This window comes from Staurois parvus, unplaced genomic scaffold (assembly GCF_062004578.1).
Source record: "Staurois parvus isolate SC_StPar_1 unplaced genomic scaffold, SC_StPar_1.0 ptg000778l, whole genome shotgun sequence".
In the NCBI taxonomy this organism is placed as follows: domain Eukaryota; kingdom Metazoa; phylum Chordata; class Amphibia; order Anura; family Ranidae; genus Staurois; species Staurois parvus.
The window spans coordinates 677,158-704,454 of NW_028318574.1; the positions used below are offsets into that span (position 1 = coordinate 677,158).

Genomic DNA, 27,297 nt, shown 5'->3' on the forward strand with positions numbered 1-27,297 from the left:
CTAGAAGTCACTGATCACTGTGTGTCTGTCTGGATCAGTATCTTGATCAAGAGCAGAACTGTACTAATATCTCGATTGGTATAGTGTCCCCAATACGCAGCGTTAGCAAGATCAGTCCAAATTTCTGTCAGTACTTGTGTTTCTCCCCCTCCCAAACAAGTGTCAGAGTATAATTTTTCTGATCCTTCCACCTTTGATACATTGTGCACTAAACTGCATCATTAGCAGAATCAGGGCTGGTCTCCGCCAGCACTACCAGTTCTATTTCCAGTGTGCAAGCAGCCCCTGATTGCTACTCAGGAGCTCTTTCCCATAGTCGCCACTAGGTACCTGTAAATTTAGACCTAAAATGTCCCAAAAAAGGTACTCTAGTGAGGAGGCCTACACGATTCTTTTGACCATGACCGATAAGAGCAAAGGGGAGGGCTCGCAGTCAGAATCAGGCTCAGAATATGAACCTATAGAAAGCACCCTGGCAGGTAGCTCAGATGAATGAGAAGAGGTACCCGCTAAAACTAGGCTGCTGAAGTGTTAGAAATGCATAATTATGCTAATTTGCAACAGGGCTCAGGTACTAGAGATGCACTACTTGATCTGGCTGACACCAGTGGCAAAGTACATCTGGCCTTTTAGATACCAGCCCTGCAGTATCTAATGGTGAAGTGGCGAGCACCGAAAGTGCAATAGTGCAGTGGCTAGCAATAGTAGCGTAAGGCAATTGGAGCCACCAAGAATTCGAGCACAGGTCCGTAGAGCCTATAGTAGACTTCCAGAAGTGCTTGCAAACCCCATTTGGCTGTCCCCAGATTCAGCAGCACCTGTTATCACCCTATTCACAGCCCAGCCTGGGGTTCAGGTAGAAAAGGCTAACTTAACAACCCCCTCCCTGACTTTTTTGAGGCACAACAAAGTTTGGCCCCTCGTAAATTACCTTTCCCAAAAATTTGCAGAGGTGTATACACCCCAACAAGGAGTCCCTTGTATATTTTATTGGCTGGTTTGCAATTAAGCAATATCCCCCCAGCAAGTGTGCCAGATATGGGGTCAAACTGTATAAGCTCTGTGATAGGGCCACAGGCTATACTTTCATCATTTTAGAATTTACGAAGGAAGAGACAGTCATGCGGAGCCCCCTGAATGCCCAGACTATATGGGAAGCAGTGGTAAGATGTGTTTGGGCTTGTTGTGACCCTTGTTTCATATGGGGTACCATTTGTACATGGACCACTTTTATGCAAGCATGCAACCTTTTAGACATTTATTCAATCTAGGAATTGAAAACCAATAGTTGTGCACACTCCTAATTAAACAATAACACTCCTATCCCAGAAGAAAAGAAAAAACTTTCACCCTTGAAAGTAATAAAATATGTGAACTCTTCTCTCAACGACACTCTAACCCAGTCCAAATATCTACACCTCAAATAAATACAAAAATAAAAAAATAAATAGAACATAAACTCATGCACAGTCCCATAAATGTCTCTAAAATCTCCAAATGTTCAAATCACTTTCTTTTCCACCTCCAGATCACATCGTGTTATGCTGTATATGATGATCCAACGTGTTGTATTCCAACGTACATGAACCTCAAAATAATATAAACTAGAAATAGTGTATCACCTTTTACAAACGCTTGTGCAAAAATAAATGTGTCATGCACATTGCAAATCATGTGTACAAAAAAGTGCAAAAAAAAACAAACAATAAAATAAAAATATATATAAATATATACAAAATTAATATAGATATTCAAAAAATAAAAATCATTAACACACGTGAACCAAAAAGTGAACACTCCGAAACACAATAAACATGTTCTCTACTAAATGTGGTAATGGACTCATTCACTGTAAAAATTACAATAAACATAAACCCAAAAGTGAACTCCAAGGTGTGCAACTCAAGTGAAAAACACTCCAACTGGTGCAGCAATGGGTAATTACCCTATGTAGGTAATGTCAACCTTTTCCCACACAGTAGATGCTTTCTAGATTTTTTCATAAAGGGATCATTGGATTTATGAAAAAGTCCAGGAAGTGACGAAATGCATTGGGACATGTGACGTTGAGAGAAGAGTTCGCATACAATCTAGGAATTGGCTGCTGTCGCACCATGCGACCTAATTGTAGGGGCTTCCCTCAATGGTTCGGTAACGCCCCTCTTAGAAAGGGGTTGAAAGCCTGCTTGCACAATGAAGAACTTTTTGCAGTGAAGTGGAAGGACAAACTGGATGTATTCATCCTGTCTTTCCTTCACCCAGACATGACAATCCAAATTAAAATGACATTTTGGTGCCACTTGAAAAGCCTGTCTGGGTCCACGACTATAATCTTTATAAGGGAGTCGTAGACTTCAACAACCACATGATGAATTTGTATTTAACTGCCCGAAAAGCCAAATGCTGGTACAAAAATGTGCGTATATATTCAATTGGCTGTATATAATGCTTATGTAATTTATAAAGCAACTAGAAGAAGTAAATCCTTTCTAAAATGTCAGGAGGCTCTTCTGTGTCCAGAAGGCACTGTGGCCCAATGCCCAATTCAGATGCAGTTAGCTGGCTGCATTAGAGGCATTTTCCAAATGTCCTCCAATCTACCCCAGCCAAAAGGTCACCCCAAAAAAGATGTCTGTGGGAGACACCTGTTTTTTGTCCCACCTGTCATGGACAACCTGGCCTCTGCATCAAGGACTACTTCCGTTGCTACCAAACCGTAGTGAATTATTAGTCTAGGCAGGGTATATAGCACGGGTATAGCATGGCACACAATTCTATACAAAAGGGTCTCTAAAGAAGTTTAAAAAAGTTGTTTTTATTGAGTTAATTTTATATTGTTACTGTGTGTTATTGTTAACCATTGTTTGCTTGGCAGAAACACCAGCTGCAGCACTGATCTGTATATTTGACAGAAGCAGGGTGCTGCTCTTAGAATACAAATGTTATTGCCTGTAGTGCTGCAGGCAGAGAGTTCTCCATCCGCAGTTTAAAAGAAAAAACAAAAAATAAAATGTGTATGTGCAAGCATTAGGAGCTTGGGGTGATCAGTGGGTGGTATATGCTTCGGCATATACTTTTTTCACTTTTTTTTCTGGCCGAAATTTCTCCTTCCACATCACACCAGGGGTACTTGATCCAGAGAATATCCAATGGCCTTCTGGGGGATCAGGAAGGATTTTTTTTCATGATCTGTTGGGGTTTTATTTTTGCCTTCCTCTGGATCAATGTAAAAGGAGAAATATTTTTTTTTATTTTTGAATGCCCAAGCATTAGGAATGTAGGGTGGGCAGTAGCTCCTATGCTTCAACAATTTTTTCACTTTTTTCTGGCCAAGATCTCTTCAGCAGTAAAAATCAATGTGAATGGAGGAATCTGTTTTTTGTGTGCTACACAAAAAAAAAGAACATTACATGTACAGTATGCCCAACATTAGAAGAGTAGGTGGATGTGTGGCAGAAGCTCCTAAGTTTGGGCAGTTCAGGACAGTTCAAACACCCCCCAAATGACCCCTTTTTGGAAAGTAGACACCTCATGAAAGATTTCATTTTTTGCCACAAGTTTTTTGGAAAATGCAAAAAAAAAAAAAATTTTTTTTTTACACAAAGTTGTAATTTTAATGAGATATTTCTCACACATGCCATAGGTATACATGGAATTACACATACTTGGGAGAAGTAGCAGAATGTGTTTTGGGGTGTGAGATTTTTTGGCAGCCTAGCTACATACAGGGGCCCAAAATCCAATGACCGCCTTCAGGCTGTCAAAGGGCGTAATTTCCTTATGTCACTTAACAAATGGAAGTTTGTGTTGAAAAGTATTTACATCAGCTCCATTTGATGCTTAATAATTTTATTGTAATGTATACAGGGCAGACAGAGGAAGAGCCAGCTTCTTCTGGTGGCCTGCTGGAAGATGGAGACATGGCTGTGGAGGAGATGACGCATGCAGTTGAAGATACTGTACTTCTTTATGGTGAGCTCAGATTTTCATGATTGCCAATAAAATGTGTTGCTTTGGCCTTGCCAAGTGTTAGGGTAGAAGTATAGGCAAAACTTTTTTCTTCATTTTAGATAGAGCAAGGAAGTATTATAACCCCTGTCAGATCTTTTTCCTCATCTGTGTCCCATTTTGGAGATTTCCCTTCACTTCCTGCCCCATAGCCAAAAAGGAAGGGAGAGGAAATCCCTGCAAAGTAAGGGAATCCTTGGGGGACCCCCATGTCACCAGAACTAGTGTCCCCATTGGAAGATTTCCCCTCTAATACTTTTCTGGAGACAATCCAAAATTTGGAATTTTCCTTTCACTTTCAAGGATAATAGTAAACAGGACAAATAGGGTGAGCGAGGGCACTGACAGCAGTAAAAACTGACATGGGTTGTAATCCTTCTCCACTGAATCCAAAACTAAAAAAGTTCTGACTTCAGTTATACTTTAATATACGTGTATACACATTTATATGATGTTAATAAAAAAAATTATGGCAGCAAGTAAGGCATAACAAACAGAATTTTGTATTGAAAACTATTTACATCAACTCCATTTGATTAATATTTTTTCATGGTAATAATGGATACAGGACAGACAGCAGATGAGCCAGCTTCTCCTGGTAACCGCCCAGAAGATGGACCCATGCTTGTGAAGGAGATAACACCTGCAAATGAAGACACTGTACTCCTTACTGGTGAGCTCAGGGTTTTTTGGCTGCAGATAAAATGTGTTACTTTTGATTTGCCAAGTGCTGTTAATATACGTGCATACATATATATCTTTTGAATAAGAAAAGAAAGATGGCAGCAAGTAAGAAGGCATAACAAACAGAATTTTGTGTCAAAGTATTTACATCGGCTTCATTTATTGATTCATATTTTTATTGTAATAATGGATGCAGGGCAGACCGCTGATGAGCCAGCTTCTTCTAGGGACCTCCAGGAAGATGAACCCATGCTTGTGGAGGAGATAACCCACACAGACGAAGACCCTTCTGGTGAGTACACATTTTTCTGTCTGCCCATCAAATATGATGCTTTGGTCTTGCCAACTGTTAATAGACACATATACACTTATTCCTTTTTTTTTATGAAAAAAAATAGCAGCAAGTTAAAAAAGTGTGTAATTACAGACTAGATATTTATTATTCAATAACACAAAGGTGAGGAACATTACATGCATAAATAGGCATGAGTGGAGGAAGGCCAGGGCAAAGGATTGGGCTTTAGCATTGCAAGCTGACAGCCTTTCATATACAAGTAAAGAAGCTTTGTACTTGCATTGATGTGTCATTAAAAACCAAATATAAATTCTACCTGGTAGGTGAACATGCTGAGATTGCTTACGTCCACTCATGCATAACATACAGACAGCTGTAATCTTTGTATTACATAGTTGCATGTACTTCTGGGGCTCAAAGTCAACAGTTTTTTCTTATAATTGTCACTAATGTTTACAGTATTGTTTTATGCCACATGAACATACAGAGGTATAAAAATAAAATTACGATCTGTTCTGAAAGTAATATACAAATAATTTTTTATATGTAGCATTCAAGCTAAATGCTGAAAGATCTGTAAAATATAATTTTTTCAGAATTTAGGCTAGCATTTTAAAAAGTTGACTGTTTAGACACTAAAAGGAAAATTAGAATCATTTAATTTTTTATCACAAAAATACACATTCACCTATAACACATGCGCTACATCACAGCAGGCAGGTGCTGGAGAGTTATAGTGAACATTTTTATAGAACATATTTATTATTTCAGGTATTTGTATAGAACTGTCAATTTATGCGCTTTACATATATATTGTACATTCACATCAGTCCCTAACCCTGAAGGGGCGTACAATGTAAGGTCTCTAACTTACATTCATACATACATATACTAGGGCCAATTTTAGACAGGATCCAATTAACCTACCAGCATGTTTAAGAAGAGTGGGAGGAAATCGCAGTACCCAGAGGAAACCCACACAGGCACAGAAGGAACATGCAAACTCCAAACAGGTGGTGCCATGGTTGGGATTCGAACCAACGACCCTAGTGCTAACCATTTAGCCACTGGGCTGCCCATTTATACATGCATGTGCAATTTGTGTTCTAAATCCCATCATTGTTGATTGTGTCATTTGCGCTTCTGTGGGGTTTTGCACTGTATTTGTGGATACACAAATCTTTTAATAAAACTTTGCCCAATGAGTAGCTCTGAAGATAGAGATAAAATAATGCTGTGATGGACAGAGAGCAAGCAGACATAATCCAAGTTGGAGAGTTGTCATTTCATTTGGTGGAAAACATCTTATAAAACTAAGGGAAGCCAAGACTATTAATACCTGTGGGGTTTGTGTTCTGGACACTTGAATCATAAGAACTACTAGGGTTGTACTAAAAGTAATGAAAACGTTGGCATATTTTATTTTTTTTTTATGAACTTACATAGGTTGTTCAAATTTCACACACTGGTAGAGTAACTCTTCCTCTATAGTAACTGTTCCTCCTTTTCGTTGCAGGTGAATAATGGATTCCATGTCGTATTTGCCTTGATGATGGAGGGGTGCAGACTGTCCAACATCCACAAAAGGCTACAGAATGTTTATGGAGATGACACTGTTGATGAGATCAGTGTGCTCTTATAGATTAAGAAGTTTAAATTGTGTAATCTCTGAAACCCACTAAGGGCTACTGAATATTTACAGACAGTCCTGCACCCTTCCTTTGTCAAGAACTCAGCGATGATACGTTGCTTCTGCATGGAATACATTATTTACCTGCAATGAAAAACAAGAGGAGTTACTATAGAGGAAGAGATATTCTACCAACATGTGAAATTACCTATGAAAGTTAATAAAAAAGCTCTGGCCACTTTTGCATTACGTTCGGTACAGCCCTTGTATGGTTTCAATGTTTTACAATGCATGTAACCCTACAATAAAGATTTTTTGTATCTCCAGATACAACAAATGTTGCAGTACTGACCGCAAAGTCTTCACAAACAGCAATCAGCTCTGGTATGCTTTTAAAATAAATTCCCTCCAGGTAAAGCAGAAAATGGTCAACAGACTGTGGCAGCACAGTTTACCAAGTGGAGCATTATGGAGTACAGGTCTTACAGCATAATACAGAGATAAAAATTGTAGCTGTTTTGAAGATACTCTGGTATATGCAGTAAAGGTTTCCACAAACATGTCACATCATTACCAACCTTGATCTCATGTCTTCCAACAGCTTTAGACATTTCTGTCAACAGATCCTAAGTAACTGAGCAATCGGTCTTTGTTTTCCAACTTGATAAGCATGTACCAGGAATTAGTGCCAGACAACAGGCACATCTGTCTGTATGTGGCTTAGGCTGGCCATAGACTTAAATTGGAATTGAATGTATTCTTTTTAAAGCCACTGACAGGTAGGGCTTTATAACAGAATATACCCTATTGGTCTCTACTGTCATAACTGGCCTGTCAATGGCATTGTACTGTGAGCCACACATGCGGCCAAAGATGAAAAAGTCTTCCCGCAACTGCTGTGTCTTTCAGATATTGAAAAAAACACTCCAATCCCCATCAGAAAGCATCTCACCATTACACAGCACCAATCTTAATCCATCTGCACTGCAGATGATTCTCTCAGGTTAAAGCCCCCAACAATATCAAAGAAACTTGCAATAGTGACATAAAGTAATAAAAGATTAAACTCAGTCATGGCCAAAATTATTGGCACTCTTCATTTCTGTCAGATAATACACCTCTTCGCCCAGAAGAATGTTGCAATTACATATGTTTAGACATTCTGATGTTTGCTTCTTTTGTTTGTATTGGTATGACACCAACAAGTGGAGAAACAAAAAGCCAAAACTGACGCATTCCACCCAAAACTCCAAAAATTACCTGGACAAAATCATTGGCACCTTCTCAAAACTGTAAGAAATGATTGCATTTCAAGTTTGTGATGCTCCTGTAATTTGTATAGCTCTGTGTGCCACATGGAGCTTGAAGAGAAAGAGCAGTAAAGAATTGTCTGATGTTGTGGGCTTTTGGATCATGTCTCAAAAATATGACTTTTATCAAGACATAATAGTATCTGGCAAACAGCTCAGCATAACCGGATGTTAAGAGTTAATTTTGTCTTGGTTGAACCACCAAGAATTCTAGTTAAAGAACTGGAGAGAATGGGTGAAGGGATTGTTTTTCTTTCCTCCTAGAGACAATACTATTTTGAAATTCTACAGGTGATCAAACACCATTATTCAGACTTCAATAAGCAGGTAAACATATACAAGGTCTGGACATGACAATAGAGGAACCAAACTGATTGTCTGAGAGCTTACCCAAACCTTGTAGAGTGTGATGAACCAACAGACCTCTGAAACTATTACCATATACTATTGTTCACCAAGGGTGAAGGCATTAACAGATGTTTACCATGAGTCCAATACAAGGGCCAGGCAAATAGAGAATTTTTTTTCCCTACACAGAGGAAATGTTGATTCTGAAACAAAGGGGTGAAATTCAGGACATTTAAGTCTAAAAGTTCACTGTATATCATGACAAAAATATACTACAAAAACAGATTATAAATAAGATGTCATAGACTTTAAACACCACTAAATACTCAGCAATGGGAACTATATATCACTAACTTGAGTATTGAGATGATGGGAAGTAAGATGTATTATAAACTAGCATTAGTTACATGTCTTATCAGGAAACAAACAGGATGATATTTCGAGTAGGAATAACTGAATATACACCTATATTCCGTGGTCCCTATTTAGAATATCATAGGTATGATCACTACTATATCTGGAAAGTGCCGTATATTTTATTCCTGAAATTACCTGAAGATTCCACCCAAGGTATGAGTCATCTCAAATGCTCACATTGTTCTGTGATACATGACCGCCACCTGGCGGGCAGGTGAGAAATAGCTTATGTACACACATTTCTCAACTAGCCAATCAGGAAGCCTGGTGGGAAGGTATCTTAGAACAATGGACTAGTGGATATAAAAGCCCATGTGCTTTAAGAAAAAAAGAACCCTCATAAAGACCTCATGGAAAGACCTGACATCTGAAGAAGATCTCTGCTGAAATAACTACTCTTCCATCTTTTCAAACTTCCTAAAACTTTAAACCTCTAAACTTATAACTTCCTACATTCTCCCCTATTGAATCTATCACTTGCCTATATATCAGTCTAAAGGCGTTTCACTGCCAGCTAAATCCACGGGAGAGTTGCCTAGTCTGACGTCCGGGTGTGGTGAGATGTTTATTTGATTTTTGTATTAATTATTTTCTCTGTTGTGTGGAATCATAAAATTACCTTAGTGTATTACAACAATATTGGGTAGTTAGATATCTGTAGTCAGATACTGTGTTACTGTTAAAAAAATTGTTTATTGCCATATTATAAATTTTTCATATTTCATAATTTATTGAATATTAATAACCAGAGTATCACATATCAAGGGCTTACTTCTTGCAATCCTATGGCCACGGCGTGCGAGAATATAACCTTTGAGATATTCGAAATTATTAATTATTAATAAATTTAATAAATAATCATATCATTAAAAAATTGTAATTGATGTAATTAGTTAGAAACTTGATTAGTGTGTCTTACATTGGTAGGTTATATCTTTGATTGTGTGTACCAATATTCATTTATCACCAGTCTTTTGCGTTTTGTGTTAATATATATATAATTTTTGTACATAAATAAAATTTTATATTTATCTATTATAAGGCAAATTTTGTGTGTATGGTACGAAATCATATTGGCTAAAAGAATTCAAGGTATAATAATAAGTGGTGATCAAATTATCAAGGTGTCCAAATTATTGGTTTACTAAATATTTGCCGTATTTTAACGGCTGGAGGCACTGTAATATTTCATCTAAGGGAAAGGGACACGCCCTTTATAAATAATATATATCCTTACATAAACCACCACAACATAAATTTGGAGGCACTGCTGAGATTCATAGAAATCGTACCATAACACAAAACGCACTGGTGATTGTATATTTGTACACTTTATCAAACATATATTTTGTATCAAAATGGCATCCAGTAATCACGGATCCACCTCTTCCAAGCATAACGAGGAAAATATGGCGGCTCAAGGCATTGAGCAAGAAGCTATGAAGCCAGCTCGGAAAGCTGCCGGTGCTTGGCAGAAGTATGTTGAAAATGAAGTAATAGATTATCTCCGCAAGAGATTAAGTTTGGGGGATAGCAATAAGGAATTTGTGGATGAAGAGAAAAAGCAGGCTATTAGCACTTTTGAGGACCTGTTCAACCAAAAGGGCCAGGTTGTTGGGTTTTTAATAGCATTTGCTGGAGCAGAAAGTGATAGAAGCCGTGACAGACTTCTCCTAGAAGCTTGGCCCATGTTATGGTTCATGACCGCTGGAGCTGCCCAGCAGACCATGACTCTAAGGGAAGAGTTGTCAGAGGCCCGCCTCTTGTTAGAAAGCAAAAATCAGGACATTGAGTCTTTGAAAGGGAAGCTTGGTCATGCCGGTGTTCGTTTAGACGAATCCGAGAAACATTATGATAGATTGATCGGAGACTTTCGAAGTGCTCAGGACCTATATGAAAGAAACTTTCAGGAATTAAAACAACTTCAAAAGAAGTATCAGGACTTAAAAGATGAGGTGGAGTACTTCAGATCAGAGAGGTTATCTCCTGTCAAAATTAAAGTTCACCCAGGGGATAAGCATGACCAGTCAGAACTTACCTTGATAAAATCTGAGCAGAAAACTCTGGAGGAGCAGATTATAAGGTTGACGGCCCAAATAAATTCTGGGGTCCAAGGACGGACCAACCCAGTCAAGCCAGAAGCTGATGAGCGGAGATACCCGCATCACAGCGAAGTATCTGATAGTGAGTCAGGGTCAGAATATAGGTCACCTCCTAGGCTTTCAAGATACACTCCAGAGCGCTCTGAAGAAAAATATGAGGTTTCATATAGGCAGGAAGGGAAATCCCAGGGGTCATTCAGGAGATATGACACCCCAAAGGTTATTAAATTCCTGAAGGACACTGTTCCTATGTTTTCTAAGAAAGGGTCCCTTGAGGTCACCGAACACATAAGAACATATGAACAGACGTTAGAGATTCTGGGCATTAGAGATGACCACACCAAAATAAAATTGCTGCCATGGGTGTTTGAAGAGAAATACCGGCAATTCTTTGAGACCTTGAGGGCCTATTCCAATCAGTCCTGGAGAGAGGTTAAACATAAGTGCCACATGGAATTTGGGCCTTATAAAACTGTAACCTCTGCCAAGGCTGCGGCCTACAATTTAAAGTGTGGTCCTCACCAAAGCCCTGCAGAATTTCTGGCTGTCCTCAGAAATGCCTATTTCCTGGCTGAAAAGGATCCCAATCCTAACCAGCCAGAATTCAAGACACTATTCTATGAAGCATTACCTGCTTACATAAAATTGGGACTTGCAAAGGATTACAGAAAGGGATGCTCTCTTGATTGGTTGGTGAGAGAGAGTGACTATTTATTCTCGATCCAACAGTCCAGTGAGGGCGGGATAAAAAGAGAACCCAAAAATAGCCCCAAGATAGTAGCAGCCACTACCGTTTCCCCTCCAAATCCAAATTTGCAGGCAGAGAAGAAATCCTATGCGGAAGTAGTCCGTGGGGGTAAAACCAATGGTTCCCCTAGATTTGTACCTCAAACCCAGCAAGTGAAGGAGGTCCATAACTTTGCACCCCAAAACCAGTGGGTGAGAAAGGATAGGCAAAAGCCAGGAAACTACGGTAGTGGAAGTGAGAAGAATAAAAAGTATGGTAAGGGTCAGTACAGTGAGGAGAATCAAAGGAGTCAATGGTATCCTCAGAGGTTCTATTATCCTCGCCAAAACCAACATGGGAATTTTTATGGGAACCCCAATTTCAACAGGAACCATAATTATAATAAGAACCCCAATTTTAATAAGAGCTCCAACTTCCAAAGATTTCCTCCACGCCAAGAACACCCTCAAGCTCAAAGGGGGGATACAGTACCCCAGGCTCCCTTTAATAACAGGGAGACCCCAAAACCTCAGAGAGAACAATGGCGTCGGGACCAGAGCAGTAGTTCTGACTCTGAGTCTCACTACCAGTCTCGTCCAAAATACAAGCGCAAGTATAGGAAAAGGGAGAATCAACAGAATGACTCCTCTGAGCGTATTGGACAAATAGAGGCACAGATCAGCAAAATGGCTGAACAAATGGACAGGCTTGTCACTCAATTTCCATCCAATCCTTTTTTAGGAGCAGCTCCTGTGACCAACCAAGGGTCACAGAATTAATAGGCAACCAAGCCTTAAACCAACAGGGGAGGACACTGAGTCAAAGGACAGGAGATGTGTGCCCCGTCCCTGACACGCCTACTAATGGAGAAGTTAGTTCTCAGGCAAAGGGGGACCATTTGTTGGTTATTAATGATTCTCCTGTTTTTCAGTGTCCATCTATTGCCCCTAATATAGTCGCGGCATCGGAAGTCATCGGGATTGACAAGCCAGACGGAGCACCAACTTCTAGTTGTGCTTCTGTCTTGAGACAGTCCAAGAATCCCACCAGGGAGGATAAGGGTGATGTGTCCACCACATGCGGTGAGATAAGAGCCAGTCATATGTTATTGAAGGGCCCACAGATCTTCAACCACACTAATTTCATGTGTGAGCTGACTGAATCTGATGGGAGATATTATGCCACGGTGCAGGTGCAGGATGCCAGTGATCTTTCGATTGTCGGCTTAATAGACACTGGATCCCAAGCAACCATCATGTCACAGGAACATTTTGACAAAGTGGCTAATGTCATGCCCACCAAGCCGAGACTTAAAAGTTTTGACAGCTCATTGATTGGTGTAGGTGGAGACCCGTTACAAGTCATGGGTACCGCCTGGCTTAAATTGAAACTGGGTAATAAGGAACTGAGACACCCCATCATCATTGCCAGTATCTCCCAGCACCACATGATAATTGGGATGGACTTCCTAAAAAGGCTGAACACCATAGTTGACTGTGTGAACCAAGTCCTGTGGTCACAGGTAAATACCCCAATTAAATATGGGAAACTTAAAACTCCCCATTCCCGACAACACTGCCACCTGGTGGAAGAAAGGCCTGGATCATTAGAAATCCATTTCAGGAACAGCCAACTTCCTGATGTAACGGTTATCAAACCTGATGACCATAACCCTATCAGAAGAGATGAGGAACACATTTTTAGAATTCCCCAAGATAAAATAAAAGATATTTCCCTCCAAGATGACATCCTTACGATATCTTTTCATCAGGAGGATAAACCAAGAAAAGGGGGAGATCACACCCAATTCTTGACAGGTATTGAAAGGGTTAACAGCGACTTGTTTATCCCCATCCGGATAAATGGTCTTAATAGGTCAAAATATGCCAAACTAGATTTGAGACAGGAACACAGCTTTGTAAGCCATGGGCTGATAAAACACCTGACCGAAATGGAAATGATCCGTTTCTCCACACCTCAGCGTCATTGGATTTCAGACTCCCTTGATGACTCTGATGATCACAATTCAATGGCTAGGTGTCTCTTAAACGTCACTGTAGGAAACAAAACAGCCACCCATGTGTTCCTAGTCTTGGATAATCCCCAAACTAAAATTTATTTTGGCAACGATATATTACATCGCTTTGCAACGCAAGTCGACCTAATTAATGACTGTTTATGGAGTCGACTAAAGGGGGACCCCGAAAAATACCAAAATCTGGACTTAGCTTTAAAATCCCAGCAACAGATGCCTTATGCTGTTGAAGTCCAGGTAGCCCAAAAGATTACAATTCCTAAGGGCATAAATAATTTCATACTCCCCATCCAAGTTAAAAAGGGACATAGACTGAAGGGGTCAGATGCATTAGTATGCCTCTCCCATAAAATGCAGGGGGAGGGACTGAACATTACACACACGCCCCTAGTCAACACACATCAATCCCCGATGTACATTTACATACATAATCTGTCCAATCAGGACATCGTCTTACCCAAAGAGACCCTTATTGGTCTAGCGGTAGAGACTGAATATTACACCTTTGGGGTCACTAACCAGGTGATTGGACTCATCCCCGATGAATATTTGTCGGAGGAACAATTAATTGAACAAACATTCCATTCATTACCAGAGGGTATTTTCACCATAGAGTCCATTTATCCATTCGATTCTAAAGATGGCACCTGTCGAATCGAAGAGACATCAATTGTCTTTGATCACCCAATCAAAGAACAAGAGTACCCCAAAGAACCTGGATGGCAGGAGAACACACACACACATCACATACCCAATGACCTCACCACAAAACTTGAAGAGGCATATGAGATAGGTCAGCCGGAAAGCTTTCCTGGATTCAAGGAGTTAGTGGAAGAGATGGTGGCCCTCGCCGACGCGTGTGCCAGTGATCTCGACCGACAATTGCTCCGAGAGCTTCTCCTTGAATTCCAAGAGATCTTTGCCAAGGATTCTTACGATTGTGGGACTACTGACCTACACATCGCTAGGATCCAAACAGATCCAGATGCCCCACCAGTATTCGTAAGACAGTATAGGTTACCATTAGCTTCCTATGAATCTCTAGCTGAGATTATCAGGAAGTTACATGAAAGGGGTATAATTAGGCCCATCCACAGCTCCTACAACCACCCGATCCTGGGTATCTTAAAACCCAATGGACAATGGCGTCTGTGCGCTGACATCCGTCAGCTAAACAAACGTGTGTACATGTCAGGATGGCCTGTCCCATACATAGACCAATGTCTCGCCCAGCTCCAAGGATCCCAAGTTTTCACAGCCTTGGATTGTGCACAAGGGTATTGGACCATAAAGGTGAGTGAGGAAGACCAATACAAACTGGCCTTCAGTTTTGGGAATCGACAATATTGTTGGGTGAGAATGCCTTTCGGATTCATAAATTCCGGACATGAATTTGCTGTGTTCATGCACAAGGCCATGCCAGACGCCTTCGAAAGGGGGACGTTGGCATATGTGGACGATATCCTGATCAAAAGTACGGATATGGCCACACACATTACAGAACTTCGGCATGTCCTGGGCCAATTAAAAGCAGCAGGAGTAAAACTGTCCTTACAAAAAGCCCAGTGGTGTCGCACGAAGGTAAACTTCCTAGGCCATGAAGTTACTGCTGAAGGTTTGAACCCACAAAAGAAGAAAGTTGAGGCGGTTCTGAATTGTAAAGTCCCTATTAACCTTAAAGAATTGAGATCATTCCTAGGTATGGTAAACTACTCGCGTAAGTTTATTGATAATTACGCCGAGATAAGCAAGCCACTGCTTCACCTACTGAAGAAGGATGTCGAATGGTCGTGGGGTAAGAAACAGGAGGACGCCATGAAGGAGTTAAAGGAACGTCTCACACAAGCTCCGTGTCTCGGATATCCCGAAGGGGGTAAAAATTTCTATCTAGAGACAGGGTTTACGCAGGTAAGTATGAGTTCTGTTCTTTACCAGAAACGTGATGATGTCAGTAAGGTGATTGCCTATGCCAGTAAAACTTTGTCCCCGGTTGAAGTAAAGTTCAGTGACTGTGAAAAAGCTCTATTGTCCACCGTGTGGGCATTACAGAATTTCCGCAGTTACATTCAGGGAGAGAGAATCATTGTTGAAACGGCACACCAGCCTTTACAGTATTTAAAGAGTGAACGTATCAAGGGAGGAAATGTGTCTAATAGCCGCATCACTGCTTGGACTTTGTCTTTGCAAGGGTGGCCTCTTGAAATTCGGTACAAACAGAACAAGGAAAGTCCAGTAGCCCAGGGCCTAGCCGAGCTCCATGATTGTTCCGCAACTACGCCTGCTATGGAGGGCCCGGACACTGACTTTCTGGAAGAACAACTGTTCTCTCCCTACAAGGTTTACGATGAAGAATACTGTAAACAGCTGCCGTGTGTATATGTGGATGGTTGTGCTTTTCATCACAAGGATGGGGAACAGCTCCAACTAGTGGCAGGTATTGGAATCGTTTGGACCCAAGGTGTCACCCCAATTTCTGTGGGATACAAACTTGGACCAAAAAGCAGTCAGGTTGCTGAACTTACTGAAATTCTTAGAGCAGTTGAGATGGCTATAGAGTTCAACATCAGAGAGTGTGCCATCATAACCGATTCCAATTATGTCAGGAATAGTTTTGTGGAGTATTTCCCTAGGTGGAAGCGAAACAACATGAACAAGAGTAATCACAAACCCGTGAAACATGGTAAGCTCTTTTGTCACATCGATGAACTGGTAAGGTCCAATGATCTCACCCTGCACTTCAAGAAGACCAAAGGCCACTCCAAGGTTCTAGGTGCCGAGAAAGAAGGGAACGATCTGGCCGATTCTCTAGCCAAGGAAGGGGCAATCACCGGTGAACTGTTAGACATTGACCAATTTTTAGGTACCGTACAGGTTGAAGCTGTCACCAGGCAACAGGCCAGAACAGCTGGTGATCCGAATGCATTACAGTGGAGTCACGATTCTCCTAGTGAGGATTTAATTACTGCCCAAAAAGAAGACCCAATAATTGGCTTGTTTTATAGTCATATAGAAGATCCCAACCAAAATCCCATAAATAAGGAAGTATGTAGTGGGAAGGAGGATTTACGTATCTTAATGAAATCCAAATCCCAATTCTCTTTATATCAGGGATTGTTGATACGAACCTCAAAGGGTGGCGTACAACAATGGGTCGTCCCACTTAAATTTAGAGGTTTGATGCTACAGCATGCCCATGATGCTCCCACTTCCGGTCATCGTGGAGAGAAGATCACGTATGAGATCCTGCGGGATTATGCCTACTGGCCTCATATGTTACGTGATGTGAAGGAATACTGCCAAGGTTGCCTAATATGTCCCCAATTTCAACCTACCAAGCCAACTCACAGAGCACCTCTCCAGAAGAGGGGGATATGTATGCCTTGGTCAGACCTTCAGATGGATTTTATTGGGCCAGTAACAAAATCTTCACGAGGAAATCGGTATATGTTAACAGTTACATGTTTATTCACCAAGTATGTCGAATGTATACCAGCACCAAATAACAGCTCCGAGACATGTGCTGCATTGCTAATAAATCATGTATTTTCACGTTTTGGTTTACCTCAGAGGATAGAGTCTGATAGAGGATCGCACTTCACTAGCGAAGTGATGGCCAAATTGTGGAAAATTTTGGGGGTTAAAAGGAAATTGCATATCGCCTATCGGCCAGCCTCTAGTGGTGGTGTAGAACGATACAATCAGACCATCGTTAATGTCCTTAAGAAATTTGTTAAGGAAACAGGCAAAGATTGGGATGTCAAACTCCCGCTGGTCCTGATGGCGTTGAGGGCTACTCCGAATACAGTTACAAAAACGTCATCTTTTGAACTGATGACAGGTAGACGGATGGTACTGCCCCAGCACTTATTGTATCGCACTACAGATCAAAATTTGATCAATGCTACCACCACACACCAGTACATAGAGGATTTACGTAAACATCTGCAATATGCTTTTGCCTTTGCCCAGCGAAATTTGGAAAGAGCTGCAACTAGTGCTAAGACATACTATGATCTCAAAACCTCCAAGAAGGAATATGAGATTGGTGACAAGGTCTATCTATACAACTTTGCAAGAGACCAGATCAAGGAACGGAAATTCCTTCCATCTTGGAAAGGTCCGTTCTCTATCATTGATAAAATCTCTCCGGTCGCATATAAATTGCAGGTTACCCGGTATGGTGAAATCAGTGATAGATGGGTGCACATCAACCAATTACGTGCTTGCCATCCGAAGTCTCAATTGCAGTTGTTGGAAGACTAACCCACCAGTTCCTATCTGGAGATATTGAGATCATCATTAAATTTCCTTTGAACATATAATTCATCTTTTGCCTTACAGGATCCAGTAATATAATTTTATGTATATCCAATACTTAAATTGTTCATTTTAATAATTTAGAAAGGAAGGCCCAGACTATGACCAGACCGGCGATCGGAGGTGTCAATGACCGGACCCTAGAAGGAAGCTATAATGTCCTGTGGGAAAGGCCAGATGCCAGAGATCGATCCGGAGACGATAACCTGATGTCCCAGGCCACCAAGGGCCAGTCCAGAGGAAAAGACCCGCCTAGGAGACCGTCTAAGAGACCTGTCGTGCGGAGGACCCATGGACCCCAAGGTGGATGTGCCAGGCCAGGCCGGCCTCATCACAAGACCAGGATCGTCATCGGAAGTATCCATCTAAAGACGCCGAGTCAAGTTGAGGACCAACCAGCATCACCGCTGCCATTTTATTATAGAAAAAAAAAAAAAAAAAAAAATTTTTTTTTAATTTCATTCCCTTCACCGGAGAAGACGAACAATCACTCTAGCCAAAAGCCCCACTCATGTTTTGCGACACAGACACCCCTATACACGTGCCTGTACCCCAAACAAAGGGGGATTTTGTTGTGGGCTTTTGGATCATGTCTCAAAAATATGACTTTTATCAAGACATAATAGTATCTGGCAAACAGCTCAGCATAACCGGATGTTAAGAGTTAATTTTGTCTTGGTTGAACCACCAAGAATTCTAGTTAAAGAACTGGAGAGAATGGGTGAAGGGATTGTTTTTCTTTCCTCCTAGAGACAATACTATTTTGAAATTCTACAGGTGATCAAACACCATTATTCAGACTTCAATAAGCAGGTAAACATATACAAGGTCTGGACATGACAATAGAGGAACCAAACTGATTGTCTGAGAGCTTACCCAAACCTTGTAGAGTGTGATGAACCAACAGACCTCTGAAACTATTACCATATACTATTGTTCACCAAGGGTGAAGGCATTAACAGATGTTTACCATGAGTCCAATACAAGGGCCAGGCAAATAGAGAATTTTTTTTCCCTACACAGAGGAAATGTTGATTCTGAAACAAAGGGGTGAAATTCAGGACATTTAAGTCTAAAAGTTCACTGTATATCATGACAAAAATATACTACAAAAACAGATTATAAATAAGATGTCATAGACTTTAAACACCACTAAATACTCAGCAATGGGAACTATATATCACTAACTTGAGTATTGAGATGATGGGAAGTAAGATGTATTATAAACTAGCATTAGTTACATGTCTTATCAGGAAACAAACAGGATGATATTTCGAGTAGGAATAACTGAATATACACCTATATTCCGTGGTCCCTATTTAGAATATCATAGGTATGATCACTACTATATCTGGAAAGTGCCGTATATTTTATTCCTGAAATTACCTGAAGATTCCACCCAAGGTATGAGTCATCTCAAATGCTCACATTGTTCTGTGATACATGACCGCCACCTGGCGGGCAGGTGAGAAATAGCTTATGTACACACATTTCTCAACTAGCCAATCAGGAAGCCTGGTGGGAAGGTATCTTAGAACAATGGACTAGTGGATATAAAAGCCCATGTGCTTTAAGAAAAAAAGAACCCTCATAAAGACCTCATGGAAAGACCTGACATCTGAAGAAGATCTCTGCTGAAATAACTACTCTTCCATCTTTTCAAACTTCCTAAAACTTTAAACCTCTAAACTTATAACTTCCTACATTCTCCCCTATTGAATCTATCACTTGCCTATATATCAGTCTAAAGGCGTTTCACTGCCAGCTAAATCCACGGGAGAGTTGCCTAGTCTGACGTCCGGGTGTGGTGAGATGTTTATTTGATTTTTGTATTAATTATTTTCTCTGTTGTGTGGAATCATAAAATTACCTTAGTGTATTACAACAATATTGGGTAGTTAGATATCTGTAGTCAGATACTGTGTTACTGTTAAAAAAATTGTTTATTGCCATATTATAAATTTTTCATATTTCATAATTTATTGAATATTAATAACCAGAGTATCACATATCAAGGGCTTACTTCTTGCAATCCTATGGCCACGGCGTGCGAGAATATAACCTTTGAGATATTCGAAATTATTAATTAATTTAATAAATAATCATATCATTAAAAAATTGTAATTGATGTAATTAGTTAGAAACTTGATTAGTGTGTCTTACATTGGTAGGTTATATCTTTGATTGTGTGTACCAATATTCATTTATCACCAGTCTTTTGCGTTTTGTGTTAATATATATATAATTTTTGTACATAAATAAAATTTTATATTTATCTATTATAAGGCAAATTTTGTGTGTATGGTACGAAATCATATTGGCTAAAAGAATTCAAGGTATAATAATAAGTGGTGATCAAATTATCAAGGTGTCCAAATTATTGGTTTACTAAATATTTGCCGTATTTTAACGGCTGGAGGCACTGTAATATTTCATCTAAGGGAAAGGGACACGCCCTTTATAAATAATATATATCCTTACATAAACCACCACAACACTGAGGATTTGAGAACAAAAATTGTGGAAAAACATGGACAGTCTCAAGGTTACAAGTCCATCTCCAGAGATTGTAATGTTCCTGTGTCCACTGTGTGCAACATTGTCAAGAAGTTTACAGCCCATGGCACTGTTGCTAATCTCCCTAGACATTGACAAAAGAGAAAAATTAATCAAAGATTGCGCAAAGGATTGTTCAAATGGTGGCTAAAGAACCTCAATCAACGTCCAGACAAATTTAAGCTGACCTTCAGACACGGGGTACAACTGTCAGCACGCACTATACGTCACCATCTGAATGAAAAGGGAAGCTATGGTAGGAGACCGAGGAGGACCCCATTGCTGACACAAACTTAAAAAAGCCAGAATGAAGCTTTCCAAAACTTGCCTGAGGAAGCCAAAATCCTTTTGGGAGAATGTGCTGTAGACAGACTAAACAAAAAGCCCATCATTGTACTGTTTTCAGAAAAAGAAATGAGGCCTTTAAAGAAAAGAATATAGTCCGTACAGTCAAACATGGTGGAGGTTCACTGATGTTTTGGGGTTGCTTTACTGCTGCAGGCACTGGATGTCTTGACCGTATGCATCGTATTAAGAAATCTAAAGACTAACAAATAATTCCAGGTTGCAATGTAGCACCCAGTGTCAGAAAGTTCGGTCTCCGTCAGAGGTCATGAGTCTTACAGCAGGACAATGACCCAAAGCACCCTTGAAAAAGCAACCAGAAATGGTTTAAGACAAAGCACTGAAGAGTACTGAACTGGCCAGCAATGAGTCCAGATCTCAATCCCATAGAGCACCTATGGAGAGTTCTCAATAAGGCAGTTGGGAAAAGGAACCCTTCCAATATGAGAGCAGTTTGTGAAAGAAGAGTGGTCCAAAATTCCAGTAGAGGTGTAAGAAACTCATTGATGGTTACAGGAAGCAATTGATTTTTGTTATTTTTTCCAAGGGGTGTGCTACCAAATATGAAATTGAGGGTGCCAGTAATTCTGTCCATTTTTGGCTATTGCTTTATAATTGAATATCACATCAGCATATCTTAAGTATGTAAAATCCAATGATGCAAGTGCAAACTGCAGCATCACAGTACTCACACAGTTCCGTCTCCTAGCGTGATGACGTCAGGAGTCCCACCCTACACATACAAGTTTTGTCAGAGTGACTTGTTCATTGGCAGTTGGGAAGTCGCCGTCATCATGCTTTAATGCGATTACCATCCAACAGCATCACCCATATAGGATAACTTACAGTTGATATCCTGCCCTGCATTTCAATGCGTTTTGCATTCCCATACAAATCTATCTAATGTAAAGTAAGGCCTGTGGAAACAGACTTTAAATGAGCATTTACATGAGGTTGCAAGAGACAAATAATTTTGTTTCAGTGGTGTTCAGGTTTCAGTGTAAATTTAGATCTAAAGGGAACTTGTATCTTTTCCCCTGCAGGGCAAAGTGATAGGTGCCCTTGTACTGCATTGATACATAGTTTTGTTGCACTCCCCCCACCACTGCTCCCCTATTGTTGCTTCATTGAAGTCCTTGTTAAATACCTGGACCTTTTTCCATTTGTGTTAGTATAAATGTTTTTTGCATGTATTTTTATGGCTTGTTAAACAAGTATTTTCATTTGAACCCATCCTGAGATATGGATTTAGTGATATTTTCACCCAGAGATCAAAGACAGAGTGTGAAATGGCATACCAAGGCAATGTCATGCCAATATTTTGGGTCCTAAGGCAAAGATACACAAAAGCCTGATTTCCCAGACTACACCAAAACCTAGTGTCTCCAAGCAATGGTACACCAGCATCTAGGGTTGCTGAAAATTCTTTGATGAAATTTAACAATAATTAAAATAAGGTTTGAAATGCTGAGAATGTAAGGAGATACTTTTGGTACCTACAGAACAGGATATGTACAAATAAGACTTTAATATTCTGATTTGGTTTCATTGATTTTTTTTACAGGATTTCCTGCAAATGTTGACAAGTCGATGTATCTAAGCATTGACCAAAAAGTAAGACTTTGGTATATTATTAAATTAATGTATTCGAAGACAGGTGTGGTTTTTTTGTGTGTGGGTCAGTGTCCTGCATTTGATATACCCTCGGCGCTTAACTCCAAAGAGAGTCCCTTGTGTTATATTATTATGTTGTCAGATTTCTGATCGTCTTTTCCCTCTATGAGCAAAGCCCATGCAAAGCAAAGCCCATGTACTTAGGGATGAGTACAATAAAAATGTAGAAATTTTATGTGTTGAAAGGTGCATACTGATAGAAGGAGATAGCATAGTGACAGAGAGATGAGCTCAATCCTGTGCAGCTTCTCCTTTTCTGTAGTGTGACGTGTTGGGGGTGGGTGCATGATATCCTGGGCTCAGTGATATTGGGGTAAATGAAGCTGGCTATCCCCAAGCCTGAAGACTAAGCAAATTATGCAGTACTAAGAGGGAAATCTCCAGATTGTAGCGGAATACTGCAGCACCGTGTAGACTTTTAATAAGCCATTCCCTTTTTTTTATTGAAGCTCTGCTTTAAAGCTTACAAAAAAAAGCACATGTGTGTTTTTAAACCCTTACTGGTCTATAGCTCAACTCCAGCCAAAACATTTTATGTTGTTCTGGATAGAGTGGGAAACACATGAAGCCAGAATATTTACATTCTGTATCTGCATTGAGGAGATTTCCCCTTACTTTCCTTTCAGGAGAGGACTTTCTCCTACTGGGACTCAGTCCTCATGCACACTGGACGTTTTTACAGCTACTATTTTTGGCTTTTGATGGTTTTTTTTCTACAGCTGGTAAACCCCCCAGCATGTTATCTTATGTGTCCATGCACATATAGACTGTAATCAACGTTTTTTGGCAGGGACGTTTTTTGGCTGGAAAAAAAACCTAGGACTAGTGGGTTTCTAGAGGAGTTTTTTAGCTGTAGAAACGCTGTATCACATTAAAAAAACACGTTCAATCATGGTAAACTGCCGCAAACCAGCATTTTTGGACTTTTTAAAAAAACGCTAAAAAATGCAAACGCGGAAAAACGTGGGAAACTCACTAAACGCAGAAAAACGCCACTAAACACTAATGCAAAAACGTTAAAGAAAGCTGAAGAAACAATTGAGTATTGTCCGTGATACTTTTTTTATTTGCACTAACATACAATTTAAGGACAAGCTTTCGGGGTATGTCCCCTTCTTCAAAGTCCAAGCAGTACTATACAGCTTGTCCTCAAAATTGTATGTTAGTGCAAATTAAAAAAGTATCACGGACAGTACTCAATTGTTTCTGTCGCAAATGCACTAATACGGCTACAATCACCTTAAAGAAAGCTGAAAAACTCACATTTTTAATGTGACTTTACACAGCTAACGTTATCAGTATTATCAAAACTCCTAGTGTGCATGGAGCCTTTAACTGCAACAAAACAATTTTTTTCAATAAATATTAGAAACTGTCCGGTTATGATCGTCTTTAATTTTTCTTGTCCAAGTGCCAACTGTTCCCTCATTTCTTGTCCTATCACAAGCACAGGAAGTAAAGCAAAATCTATCCAGTGGGGTAATGGAGAATAATAAAGACCTGACAGAAGTTTTTATTCTTCCTAAGTCTATTTAAAACTTTAAAAAAGTGTAGTACAATATGATGAAGAACGTTCATCAAACCACCAGCCAGAAAACATGACAAGTAACACCAGATACTGTTCAAATCTGTGTAACATTTGAGTTACTGTCTAAGATGAGCTCGTACAAAGATACCACTGGCTGTGAAAGTGTGTTACAGGACAGGGTAGGGAGAAACAAGGACAGTATGAGCAGTGGGTAGGAAGGGGGAACTATTTAAATTAGGTAGTTTCTTGCCAAAAATGAAGTAGAAGGAAAATAGGTAGGAGGGGAAGGTTCTGAAAAGCAAACTGGAGATAGGTGGTAGAAAGAGAAGACAGGAAATGCTATTTGGGCCAAAAAAAATGGGGGTGCAGAGAAGGGAGGGAAAAAGAATGGATAGTGGACCACTGGGGGGGATGGGCAGAGGATCAGGAACATAATGAAGGGGATTAGGAAAAAACGAACAACTGGAGGGAGGGTAGAAGAAAGCATGAAAGAAGGGTAAGAAAGATTAAAGTGTTACTAAACCCATGACCCTGCATTCACTATATCTGGTCTCCTACAGTACTTAGAACATGGAAATGCAATTATTTTAGTAAACAAACTGATAAATCACCTTTGCTCATCAGCAGTATATAGCAGTCTTGTGACTTCTATTCGTGTCCAACAGAGCACTGGTTAAAGCTTGGAGGAGTTTTCATTCTCATCTCACTGTCCTATGAGACTGCATGACCCTTGACCCTCTGTCTGGACAGTACTGATTAGCCCTGTGCTGATCACATGCACTCTACCAAGGAAAGAAAAAATCAATACACACCAAACTGAGCATGTGCAGCTTGCCCCCAAGGCTCTGTTCTATCAGGATCTGAGTCAGAGACCGGATTAAACATCTTTTTTATACAATGTAGAGGATTAACCCCTTAAATTCCACGGTGAGCATGCTTTTCTGCATATACAGACTGATTTTACGGTTATGGGTTTGTAACACTTTAAGCTAGAGGGTAACCCTAGATACTCTCCACCAGAATGAGCTTACTACATCAGAAAAGCTAAAGACAATCCAGTAATGCAAAGTTTTGCTGTTTTAGTTTGATTTGGTCCTTTTGAGAGAGGGTCAAGTTCCCCATCAACCCAAGTTCCTCCATTTTTGTCACATACATTCAATTTTTATAAACAATTAGGAGTTAGATGAACCTGGCATTCGATGTAGACAATGGATATACTATATCAGTTGTGCTGTCCCTGGTCTTTCGTCGGATAACATTTTACTGAGACTAAAGAAATGTACATTACTGTTTGTATGTCTGCCTATGCAGTTTGCACCCTTATTGGACAACTGCTGAGATTTCATCAGTTGCAGCATTTAGTGAGCCTCAGTTGATTTTGCTCTATATTTGCAGGAAAGCATAAACGCAGTAAAGTCACTGTGTAGCACAACAAACTAGTAAGCACAGAATGTATACTGTACATGATGGATGCCTACAGGCACATAAATAACAATTGTTTTCTTTCATTAGGCTAATCACCTTCACATATACTGTATATCTAAGACACCTTTAACCACTGTTTATTCTATTTTACTTTAAGAGAAATGCATCTAGAAGTAAAATGTCTAATGTTTGCTTCCAGAGTAAACTGATGGAGAGTTATAAGGAGGCTGAAGAACAGATGTCAAGAACTGGAGATACAACAAAAGGTTGGTTTACAATATAATGCAAAATATGGTATAGGTCATTAGAAGTTATAAAACAATCCTTCCTGATCACATCTGTTTTCTCAGCAACACACAGATTTTAAAACAACTTATAGGAAATACTGAGTTGTGAATAAGCAATATTGTGGCACCTTCAAAAACCTTAAATCAGTGAACATCAGAAATTTGTAAATGGTGCCAGCACTAGGCCAATAATATCAGCTGTCCCTAAATAGCGAAATACACTTGTGAAAATAAAATTATGAATAGGTAGGCAATAAATCAAAAGACATGATATAACCTTAAATTAGTGAAGCGCTAAAATAATAAATCTATACATATATTAAAGTGCCATCAGTGAATAATAGTGCTTTGGTGTTAATAATTTCTTACTGATCAATGAAACACTATAACTGATATATACCAAATTAACAACTCATATTAATATATATAAAAATCAAACTAATCTATAATATATCAGTGATAGATAATATAATCCGTGAAAAAGACTATATTTATATCTACAATAAATTCCTACTTCACATCCAATATTAAAGTGAAAAATAATGATCGATATTTAAAGTGAAAAGTGTATATGACAAACATAAACCTTTCAATGTGCATATACAAAAAAAAAATATATATATATATATATATATATATATATATATATATATATATATATATATATATATATATAAAAGTCCATGCAGGTGTAACTTGTGACAAAACGAACAGTGATCTTCACTTCTAGTGCTCAAATAAATCCTCAAATGGCAGCAGTGTCTGCTCCCCTCCCCACACTGACCCTCAAGTGGCCAAAAGGCTACTGGTCTCCTCTATGGCCAATCTTTATTTCCAGGTAGCTCAGCAGGGGATCACAGGATTTCCACTCCACCTCCACTCACACGTCATATAGGACACAAACAGAACTTCCCATAGTGTAATATTGTTAACGCTGATGAAGACACGACGCACGTGACGCAACGCGTCGGTACGCCATATCCGGTTTGGAGTTACGTCACTTCCGGTCACGTGGGGACGCATGTCCGGACGCAGCGGCCATATTGGTTTCCCTTGTTTCATGTGATACACCTATGGGATGAGGTGGAAAGCTTTCTGTAACCAGGAAACAAATGTGAGTGTAACCAATATGTTCTAGAAGTGTTTGTATTAAACAATATTACACTATGGGAAGTTCTGTTTGTGTCCTATATGACGTGTGAGTGGAGGTGGAGTGGAAATCCTGTGATCCCCTGCTGAGCTACCTGGAAATAAAGATTGGCCATAGAGGAGACCAGTAGCCTTTTGGCCCCTTGAGGGTCAGTGTGGGGAGGTGAGCAGGCACTGCTGCCATTTGAGGATTTATTTGAGCACTAGAAGTGAAGATCACTGTTCGTTTTGTCACAAGTTACACCTGCATGGACTTTTTTTATATATATATTTTTTATATATATATTTTTTTGTATATGCACATTGAAAGGTTTATGTTTGTCATATACACTTTTCACTTTAAATATCGATCATTATTTTTCACTTTAATATTGGATGTGAAGTAGGAATTTATTGTAGATATAAATATAGTCTTTTTCACGGATTATATTATCTATCACTGATATATTATGGATTAGTT

General features: G+C 39.7%; 1 protein-coding gene across 7 annotated transcripts in view; it reads left to right on the forward strand.

The window, feature by feature from the left end:
- Window positions 1–27,297, forward strand: part of LOC149444764 (uncharacterized) — a 183,082-nt gene that overhangs the window by 136,977 nt on the left and 18,808 nt on the right. For 6 of the 7 annotated variants that reach the window (XM_089654563.1, XM_089654565.1, XM_089654564.1 and 3 more), the window contains 6 exons: window positions 3,868–3,972; window positions 4,577–4,681; window positions 4,889–4,984; window positions 6,945–7,001; window positions 22,339–22,388; window positions 25,601–25,667. In XM_089654563.1, the coding sequence (XP_089510689.1) occupies window positions 3,868–3,972; window positions 4,577–4,681; window positions 4,889–4,984; window positions 6,945–7,001; window positions 22,339–22,388; window positions 25,601–25,667 (480 nt within the window). The remainder of the gene's footprint in view (window positions 1–3,867; window positions 3,973–4,576; window positions 4,682–4,888; window positions 4,985–6,944; window positions 7,002–22,338; window positions 22,389–25,600; window positions 25,668–27,297) is intronic. The other variant, XM_089654567.1, reaches the window with a different exon arrangement.